The sequence below is a fragment of the Botryllus schlosseri genome, chromosome 7, assembly GCF_051294905.1.
Source record: "Botryllus schlosseri isolate E-star chromosome 7, Bs_hap1, whole genome shotgun sequence".
Taxonomy (NCBI): Eukaryota; Metazoa; Chordata; class Ascidiacea; order Stolidobranchia; family Styelidae; genus Botryllus; species Botryllus schlosseri.
In genome coordinates this window covers 663,952-674,943 of record NC_137242.1, presented here as the reverse complement: position 1 = coordinate 674,943, position 10,992 = coordinate 663,952, and the positions used below count along the sequence as shown (strand labels likewise).

Genomic DNA, 10,992 nt, shown 5'->3' with positions numbered 1-10,992 from the left:
AGTTTCATGATAGAAAAGCAAACAGTTTTAAAAAAAACATCTACTCGTGCACCATGGAAAAACATCAGATTTGCTCATTTCAAAATTTCAACGAATGAAGGAAATATTGACAATAATTTACTAGGCATAGCCTATTGAACTGTACAAATACTCAAGTTTCCAGAAAGAAAGTTTCACGATAGTTCAAGAAAAAAAGTCCACAGTGATACAATTTGCCGCCCGAATACTTTCAAGGGTCGGGTTCGAGTAATTCCCTAAAATACCGATACGCCGAAAAAATGATTCCAGACGTCAAAGTCGATTTCAATGCCGCGGCCTGGTAGCCTTTGAAAAACGCCGCTTTGCCCTCCTTGCGCCATATTGTTTTGCAACAGTGCGCAAAGCCGGAATACTTCCGAATTTTGCTGGCGGTGGGAGCGCTGAAACCTTGGACCTGAAATAAGGTCGGAGAATTTAGAGAAACAAAACATCAAATTCTAACTTGATTCAGAATAAGTCTATAGCGTATTTTTCTCCATGATGTTGTTCATGGTCTACTTTGGGCATACGCCACAAGAGTACAAGTGTTGTACGAAACTGTTTAAAAATGCCTTACAACTCAAACAAGTTATATATGAAAGTTAAACGTAGTCTTTTAATTTAATTTTGATTCAAACACTTCAATCAAGCGACACTAGGCAGTAAAATGGAGGCTGTAGCAAGCAGAAAACTCGCATTTCAGACGATACCGAACAATCGCGATTACGTTATTGGTGTTAACAGGACTTCTCGAGCTTCACCTTGCAGAAACATCAACAGAAAAATACAGCATTAAATGAAGTTTACAATGCTACATTTGAATTGCATACATTTGTCATGATTGAATTTATTGTTAATTTCGATTGTTAAAGGATCACTGTTCCACAACATTCGCTTAGAACAGAGGTCTCAAACTCGCGGCCCGCGACGGCATTTTGGAATTTTAAGTATTCGACAATATATTCAAGTGCCATATATCTTGTTTAGATATAAGAACTTACAGTTCACCCAAAAACTACTATAAAGATCACTGAAATCTCAACAAACTACACTATCACATCACTTTTAAAAGCTACCATGCGGTAGAAGATCAGCTATCACGTCACATTTCTACTTCATGATGATAAAACATGACCCGTTGATGATTCGTGACTAAAAATTGTGATTTGGTTTGGTGCGACGTTTCGTAAAAATTCTTGATTTCGGATTGACTGAGTAATTAAATAAAAATGACTCGAGTTGAGTCTGGTCAAACGTTAAAATCAGAGAAGGACTTGCGACTCGGAACGGTGACTTGGTAATTATACGGATGCAACAATCTATGGAACTGTCATGGGGAATAGTAATATATCAAAAGGTCGTAGCTTGCGTTGCGTAGGGTACCGTATATAGCTACCGTATCTAATCGCTACGATTATGACAAAATCGCCGTACTGTTTGTTTCCCTACATATGGGTGCCATCTTGTCAATTTCACTCAAAAAGCGAGGCAAACTTATCCCAAACCTACTTTCCAGGGTTGTCACCAAGTCAATCTCAATTTTATAGTTTTTTTCAATTCACCACCGAGTGAGTCCAAGTCAACCAGTTGAGGGTCGAGTCCGAGTCATAGTGTGACTCGAGTCAATACAACCACTTTCATTTTCAAATACCAGAAAATGGTTTTGCTCAAATAATTGCTTAAGCACAAGTGGAATTGGTACAAAATTATAAACACTTGAGTAAGTAGCTCAAGTGAGCAAAACTACTTGAGTACTCAGAAAAAGTAGAATTACTTTGTCACTGAACGCCTCTGGTAGTGGATAAGTACCTGCAGTCTTTTTTTGACCAGATCCAAAGGATAAACCAACGTCTTGGCCACAAAGCCGGCCCCTGCACCGCACACAAACTCAGATAAGTTACCTGAAAAAGAAATGAATCAATGAAAAGGAATGAAAATTTAAAATATGATAATGAAAACCCTGTCACATTATATATAACCATGCTATGCAGATACACGTCATCCTTCAATGTGCAATAAATCAAGGTAAACAAGTTAAAGTTGTTCAAAAATAACTGCTTTTATAAAAAATATTACTGGTTGATTGATAAAATTCTTAGGTTGCCTAAAACAGCGCTGCACATAAAATTTCGCTCGTTTCCAACCCGTTGAAGCGTAGCTATTAGAGCGAAAAGTTTCGGATTTATTAAAAAGACTATTATTTTTTCACGAATTTTACAGGGGGACCCAATGAGACTGTTACCAACCCGTAGGAGCGAAATGAGCATAACATTTTTGATTTAAAAAAGTAGCATTTATGGTATAATTAACAATGATAGAATTTCCCACCGTGAATACTATTGCTAAATCCAAAATTTCCTACTCCAGTGATTTCACATTTACAGGTTGGAATCTAGCCAAATTTGTTGGGCATCGTTTTTTTTATGCAACATAATAATTTCATGGGGTAGCCGGTGATATTTGAAAAAAATTGTTTTATAATTATTCAAGAATAAAGCCAATTTTTTTTGTCTAACTCAGTGGTTTCCAACGTGGGCGATTTTGAGAAACAAGGGGCCGTAAATACCAAAGGGGCGTAAATGTTAGAACGTACAGTCAGTTATATTTAATAAACACAGTCAAAATATGCACGTGAAAACGGCTTATTCTGCATAAGATGTGAAAACAAGTTTTCCGAGCACCAACTCAGAAAAATGACCCTTTTGTAGTCAATTCACCAGCGATCAGAGTTAGGTGATTCAATTTCTCGTTTAAATGTCTACTTTTTCGGATCCGTAAATTTGGGGGCCAAAAATTTGAGTAGAGCTTGTTTATGACTAGTAGCTGAACAAAAACAGCGAAATTTTCCAACAAATAACGATGTTTACCGTCTTTGAAACCGCGGCTAATCCGAACCGAGTCGAACAGCGACCGGCTTCCAAACTGCAGAGCAGAAAACGGAACGATCTGAATAATTGCAGGCAACAAGCCCTTGTAGAGCGATAAATAGCCTTCTGTGCTTATCATGTACAAGAGAGCTTGAAACGAGGACGCAAAACGCTAGAAAAGCAAGAAATATTGTCAGATGGTTATCCATCAGTCATGATTAGGGCGATCTTTTTAACTAAAAAACGGAAGATTTTGAACTAAAAAATCAAAAGTTTGACATTCTTTTGACCTAAGAAAACTAAATTTTGACCTCACGTATGCAAAGTAGGTGTTTTCGCACATAATGTTAAAATTGTACCACTTATCTTCATTTCTGGTTGGAACTGTCTGTCCTTAAGAAGTAGTTTGACTGGAAAAACGTTTTTGACTTGAAAACTGACAAATTTTTACATGAAAAAACTATATTTAATGAAATCTGGCCCTATGAAGAGTTCCAGTAGATATACCACATATCGTCGCTGGAAAACCAAACTGTCCTATGTCCACTTTTGGTGATTTTGACTTTTTTGGTTTCTATTACTATTTGGACATAGGTCTTTCTTTTTAGCCGGGTTTCATGTTTCTAGGTAGTGTGGATCAATGGTCAAGTGGACATATACACATGGATTTTCAAGGCAAATTGAAAACCAAACTGGGTTATATCCACATTATGCTTCTGTTGAAATTTAGATGTTAATCATATCTTGATGTTTTTACTGGATTCCTATCAAAATTTGTTGATTACAGCTTTACAGGGATATGTTACGGTAATTCCCAGTACTTGTGGTTTAAAAGTGGAAGAATGAATCGAATTAGAATAAATTCAAGGGTGTCAGCGGAAGCCTGGCAATTCGATGAGAAAAACCAGTTGGACACTGACAGATGGTCTTATATGCATTTTGGAGATAATCGGAGGGATGCAAGAATACAAGGAACAGTTATAAAAGCTTTGGGATCTAAATGGGAAGTGACAAGTTGTTTCTAGAAGGAATCGCAGATAGAAAAGGAGGAGTTGCAGTTGAGCCATCTTGTACTGGTGGTGCTGTAAACAGAGGCAGTGACTCTGACTCTGAGGAGATTGAATTAAGAAAGATGTAGTTCTGGTAGATGAGCCTTGTTCGTCAAAACAGACAGATGGTCTTATTGAAGGAGAGGAGGTGTATTTGTGTCATCATTCTATTATTCCAAAAGACTGCGAAATTATAACTTCACAATAACTGATATAAATTCAACGAAAACGACATGCTTCCCATGGAATGAAACTGAGACCAAATTAGGATTCTGTGAGGTTGCTACCGCAGTTTTTCTCCACTCAAGTGACCATTGAATTACACAGGAAAGAAATCTGTTCATTTATTCTGTGACCGGTGCAGGGGGGCAAAATAATAACAGAATGGTTGTTGTAATGTTATGCCATGCTTCCACTGTTTTTGAATTTGAGGAGATTTCATGGTAATTGGACATTCACAAAGTGAATATGACAATGCACACTCTGTCATCGAAAACGCCACCTGAGGAAAGTGCATATTTACCACAAAACAATGGGAAATGGGCAATAGGAATAAAAATGGCATTCAAGAAGAATTTACCTGAAGTCAATGCCTTTAATTACAGTGACGTGATTGACTTCAAGTCACCACTGAGTTTTCCGCAGTATGCCTCAATTTGGCAGAGCAAATCCATCATTGATGATGAGAAAAATGCCGGTGACAAAATTTACTGGTCAAAAGTGATGCAAATGAAATTTTTGAAGGGTTCCAATTCAACAGTTTTTGTCAAGTATAGTTACAGTGAGCCCTCGTTCCAAAAATTGCAGCTGTCCAGTTCAAGACCAGCAACTAGGTCAAATGCCACAGTTCTACCACTGCTGTATCAGGAGAGACCAGGGATTCCGGCAGACAAATACAAAGACTAGTCTAAACTCTGTGATTAGAATTTGCTTCCTCCACACTTGCATTCCTTTTACAAAACCCTTCCGGTGGCATGCACTAGTGAAGGGACTGACTGAGTTATTCAGTTTCTTTCATTCGTTTCATTTGTTGTGTTCCTGTTTCTTAGTTTGACATTATTATGCCATAAAATGCTGATAAAGTGCATTATTGACGCATTGATTGGTAATTTGAAGAGGAATTATGTCCAAGAAAATGCTACTTAGTTGAGGACTATTTGAGAACCAAACTGGCCTATGTCCAAAATGGGGGCTGAAAATGGGGGTTGCTCTTATTTTGAGAAACTAAAAATTATGCGATATCCCAGCTATATGGATATATATCAGTATCCCAGGAGCTCACTGTTGGGGTGTGGATAGTGTGAGCATGATAACTATGGGAAATCTTCTTTTTCGATTATCTCAGCTCGCTGTTTTGTGACATAGCGCAGTTTGGTTTTCCAGCGACGATATGGTAGAAATAATTAATATTTGTTGTAGTACAACGAATGATGCTTTCCTACATTCTCGGGTCGAAAGTGTCTGTCCTTACTTCGTAGCTTGCCAAGAATGGAGTAAGAACGTTCAACAGCAGCAGTTGTTGGCTGACAACACTGAAGTTGTGCGTATGCTGATGGTGACAAACCGTGCTGCTGCATTCTGACAATGTTGTCTACATCACAATTTTTCATCTTGATATAAGAACCTTGCAATGCTCACGCAGTCTTACTTCAGTCAGGATATTGCGGTACGTTGAGCATAACACCATGTCAACCTATTTGTTTTATTTGAATGTTTATGATTGACAATGAGCAGACAATGGGCCGTCTACAACGGTAGGCCTATAAAGTAGGCTGCAAGCTGTAAAATATCAAATAATAAGTTCACCGACAGCGCAAAATCTACGATACAAACGAAATGCAGGTTGCAAAAAAAATTTGAATTAGTAAAAGATTTTGACTTTTATTGACCTAACGCTACAATTTTGACAAAAATCGCCCTAGTCATGACGGATCCAAAATAACACGGGTCTAAAAAAGAGCCTAACACAATCTGGCACAAAAATCGTGTTGACCAGTGAATATAATTACACACGAGGAGATTTCTCAGTTTATAGACTGAAGTTTTTTAATATGTTTGTGTCTCTACATAATGACGAACATAATCAACTATATTCGTGTGTATTATTTCTTCTTGTTAGCGTGATTTTACATCCAATAAATAATTATGCTGATTACTGCATAGCAGTTTTGGGTAATACCAGAACTCGGACAAAGGGACGCTTCTTCAAAAACACCGGGAATTTTTTTTGTATCTTGGTAAATAGTTTGAAATAGCAAAACACATACAAAAAACTATATGTGCTAAAAGTTTTGCTAAATTTTTCCACATGGGGTAATCGCTACCTTGGGTTGAACCTGAGCCACAAATCTGGTGCGCAGAATGTCGAAGGGCTGCGCGGCCGTCGTGGACACAACGGAAGATAGCGACCCGCAGATACCGTGCGTGCCGATGTGCATCATTTTATCGTCCTTGGAATGCGGGAGGAAACGATGGACAGTGGCAGTGAAGAATTCAAAACTGCAAAACTAAGCAAAGAAGGAGTTAAGGGTGAAGAATATTTGGAATTATTGGCTCAATCGCAATTAGGGCTGAACCGTGTATTAGGTTTTGAGTATTGGAGTATCACTCATTATGACACTACAACAATATGAACGATGCAGAAAGTTCAAACATGTACACTAGGGGTGTTCAAAAATGACTTTTTTTCTCAAATCGTACTGGCTACTTGATAAAAATTCCAGCCAGTAGCCGCATTGCTACAGGAGTCTCTATTTATTCTACAAGTTTCTATTTATCATATAAAAATAAATAATAGAAAATGTTCTGTTCACTCCATGAAAGTGTTAGGTTGTCTATAGAAACGACGTTCACCAAATTTGGTTCAATTCCAACCAGTGGAAGCGGAGTTATTGCCGTCAAAAAATTTGGATTATCAATAAAATAGTAATCACGGTGTCCAATTCTGTAATTATTTATTATAGTGGTGCCCACCATAAATACTATTTTATTCAATTCTAAGTTTTTTGACGGCAATAAATTATTTTTATATATTAAATAGAAACTTTCTTCTGTAGTAATGCGGCTACTGGCTGGAATTGAACCAAATTTGGTGTGTAGGCTTAAATTAAGTAACCTAACAATTTTATCAAGTAGCCAGTACGATTTGAGAAAAAAAGTCATTTTTGAACACCCCTTATGTACACGACCAGGAGAGATATAATGCCACTGGTACGCTACAGTGAAGATAATTTAGTATATTTTTACTGTGCCTATGTCATTGCACTTTGTGACGATGCTTTTTCAAAATTGTTAGATATCAGGTTCTAGTCAAGGTAAAGAGACCACTAACTTGCACTCCTCCATAGACCACAGACAACATCTGCCCCGGCACATGTCCTTTCCAGAACGCGGCGACGCCTTCCTGCCTCAAAATGGCGTTGGCCGATTGGAATAACCCAGTATATCTCCGCGCAGCGCCAGCTTCCGATTGAAGCTTCAACAAAACCATAGGGAATTTGAAGTCGAATTCCAAACACATGAAACAGCATACGTCCATATACAAAAATCAATGACCGCGTTTATTCAATGCTAGGAACCTTCAATTCATATACAGCAGGGGTTGGAAATGTAGGGGTCGTGAATCTACTCCGGGGGTATAAAAAACAAACACCAGGTCTGCTCAACTATAACAAAACAAATAAATTAAAATTAAATAGAAATACTAGTACACCAATAAATTACTTATTGATCTTGAGTTTACTTTCTTTCAGCAAGATAGCTGTTATAAAACATGATCTTCTATTACTTTTCATTCAGTGTGCATGCCTCCTTTTTACACTGCCTAGGCCAGGTGGGTGTCTGATTTCAAAGACTAGACTCCAAGTCGTTTCGACACCTTGTTATATTTTCATTGTATCGCAGTCTTGTGGTGTATTGAAATGATAAAATTAGTAATAAGAAATTGAATTGAACATTTCTGCTAGCGATTGATTCATTCTACAGTTGCCATATTTTAGAATGCAAAAATTGATCAATTGAAAATCATAGATACTGTTTAAATAAAAGTATCTCCACAACTTTGTAACAAGTAGAAGTTTAGATTTGCAAGACTTGCCAAGTACAGTATCCTTGATGAAGAAGTAAAATATGAAAGCTTTAAAGGGGCACTGCACTTTAAAAATGACGTGGTCTCAAATTGAAAGGCAAAACGAAATAAAAATTTCGGCGGTAGCCGTTTTCTTTAGAACGCCACCGTAATGGAGCTGCAATTTATTGAAATTTCTTCACGCTCCAGCAGTCACGCAGAGATCGAACTTTATATCGTTGTCAGCCGATGCTATGAAGGAAATACACGCCCTATGTCCTAAAAACCGGTGTAGAAGGTATATTTGGGTAACAATTACAACTTCAGCACTCCAAACAATAAAATACGATACAATGTAGGAAAATATGAATCCACCAGCTAGGCTTGATATGGGAAGAAGTTAAGGCACTTCTTCGTTATTCCCCACACATCCAGAAGTGATCACCATGAAACCGATATATGATTCCCATGAACATATGAAAATTTATAAACGTCAAAATCAATTGTTTTTCGCCTTGGGATTAGGGCCAGGGGAATATTAGGGTCGGGGAAGGGAATATTAGGGTCGTGGGAAGGGAATATCAGGGTGGGTTTGGGTCAAGGTTGGGATATCCTAAGATAAGGGTCGAGGAAGGCAATATTAGGGTCGTGGGAAGGGTTTTTTGGGGTCGGGTTGGAGATATTAGGGCTGGGGAAGGGGGTATTACGATGGGTTAGGGTATAGGTTGGGATATCCTAAGATTAGGGCTGCGGAAGGGGTTATTAAAGTGGGTTAGGATATCCTAAGATTAGGGTGCAAGGGTAGGTTAGGGTCAAGGTTGAGGTAGGATATCCCGAGATTAAGGTTAAATTTGGGGTCAGGGTATCCAAGATTAGGGCTTGAAATATTGTAATCTTCACCCCCAACACTAATCTTAGGATATCCTAACCCCATCCTTGACCCCAATATCCCCAACCCTTATCTTAGGATATCCTAACCGTAATATATTTCCCCAATCCCTAATATTAGGATATCCTAACCGCAACCTTGACCCTAACCCACCCTAATATCCCCCTCCCCATCCCTGATATCTTCCGACCCAAATATCGCCAAACCTAATCTTAGGATATCCTAACCTAACCCAAACCCACCTTAATATCCCCATCCCTAATATCTCCCTACCCTAATATCCCCAACCCTAATCTTAGGATATCCTAATCCTAACCCATCCTAATATCCCCATCCCTAATATCCGTCTATCCCACCCCAACGCGAAAAACAATTCATTTAGACGTTTATAAGTTTTTCTGTTTATGTTCATGGGGAAACATTTATTGGTGTCATGGGGATCATTTTTTCGATGTGTGGGGAATACCGAAGAAGTGCCGAAGTTAAAAATGTTTTTAGAGCCTTTTCGTTTTTATGCAACAGGTGGTGGTATGGTAACTCAGCAAAACCTGGAGTACAAAATACTTTTTGACAATCCTCATCTTCCCAGCATAAATCCCAAAGCAAATTTCAATACCAAATTGCCGGACATATGGCAACCCAAATTCAGCCAAATTTCACATCATTGTATACGGTAGCTAACTTTACAAGATGGTTATTTTGGCATCAAAGTTAATCAACATTGAAATTTTCACATGCAACGATCACAAGTAATAATGAATTTCCGATCCGCGCACAAACCTGAAAACGTATTTTAACGACATCGAAAGGGCAGGTAATAGCTCTCGTCAATACTCCGCTGAGTGTTCCTGACGCGATATGATGCAAGTACGTTGAGTTTGAGGTCCGGTTCGGGTCGTAGCCCAAAACCATAACCTTGGTCTTTAATAACTTTGAATTGGGCAAGATTCGATGTTGATTTTGATGTATAATAAAGTCAGGGTTGCCATTGACATAGATGCAAAAATAAGGACCGCTAAAAACATTGCGAAATTAGTACACTGATCGCGGTTTCATTTCATTACATTGGCGAAAATAACTACAAATTTGCCACAAACAGTCACAACATAAGGACACAAGTTAAAAATGAGGACATATCCGAGAAATAAGGACGATGCAGTTTTATCATACATCGCCCTTCAAAACTATGATAAATCTGAGAAATCCGTACAGTAGGCTATATAATGGCGACCCTGACTACGGTAGTAAAGTAAGTCCTGTAAATGCAGAGATATGGATGAATCGCCTCTGTTCATTGCAAACCATAATGCCATACTGTTGAGGGCAAGTTTTCATATATTTTACAATCTATGTAAATAAAAATAATGATTAAAAGAATAAAGGTTTCTGAAAATGGGAATATAAAAAACGAATATGACCTTGAAGGTGCAGACCTTCAATACGGAATCGAATAATATATTCATGTTGAAATAAACTAGAATATTTTCGTCTGACACTCGTCAGGGGTAATCAACTACTATAGTTGCTGACCATTACCCTCGAGTGGCCCTGACGAGTGTCAGCCGAAATATCCGGGTTTATTTCAACATGAAATGAATATATTATTCAATTGTTCATATGACCTTAGAATTCTGCGCTACACATCAATCGCTCCACTCGTACAAATTCAATCTTAGCCGTCGTTTATTAACTATTCCGTGAGCTATTTAGTATACTGCCAAGCAGATGTGACAGGAGGCAAACCACGCTGACCCACTGACCGTGTGAAATCTGACGCAATGTTTTGAAACTTGCGAGATCTGGGGATTTCCAGTCGTTCCCTATAGCAACAAGGGTAATGTCCATTGTCTACGGACCATCGCTTATCGCTATTATATACAATGTGCTGACGAGTGTCAGCCGAAAATAATCGGATTCATTTCAATATGAATAGGCTTTTCGAAGTACAGAACTTCAATATTGCAGCAAAAAATACGTTCATATTGTTAAATTTATTCCACTGGAAGCTTTTCGACTGGCTCTCTTCAGCAGTGAACGCCAGTAAATGAGGTTAACCAAGTTCGAAATATAGAAAGAATTATATATTATTATATATATTATTCA

General features: G+C 38.1%; 1 protein-coding gene and 1 long non-coding RNA gene across 4 annotated transcripts in view; one reads left to right on the top strand and one right to left on the bottom strand.

The window, feature by feature from the left end:
- The window catches only part of LOC145443113 (uncharacterized), a 197,055-nt gene that overhangs the window by 51,846 nt on the left and 134,217 nt on the right, over positions 1 to 10,992 (top strand). The gene's annotated exons all lie outside the window — the stretch shown is intronic.
- Positions 30 to 10,964, bottom strand: LOC145443089 (mitochondrial thiamine pyrophosphate carrier-like). Of its 3 annotated transcripts, none has more exons than XM_080321085.1 (6): positions 9,670 to 10,964; positions 7,266 to 7,409; positions 6,259 to 6,441; positions 2,886 to 3,057; positions 1,828 to 1,919; positions 30 to 433 (listed from the first exon to the last, which is right to left on the bottom strand). In XM_080321085.1, the coding sequence occupies exons 1-6, from the start codon at positions 9,799 to 9,801 to the stop codon at positions 230 to 232; spliced, it is 927 nt and encodes a 308-aa protein (XP_080177211.1). In that variant the 5' UTR covers positions 9,802 to 10,964; the 3' UTR covers positions 30 to 229. The 3 variants fall into 3 exon arrangements, with proteins under 3 accessions (XP_080177211.1, XP_080177213.1, XP_080177212.1); XM_080321087.1 differs by having other exon boundaries at positions 7,266 to 8,279; positions 9,670 to 9,811; XM_080321086.1 differs by having other exon boundaries at positions 7,266 to 9,437; positions 9,670 to 9,789.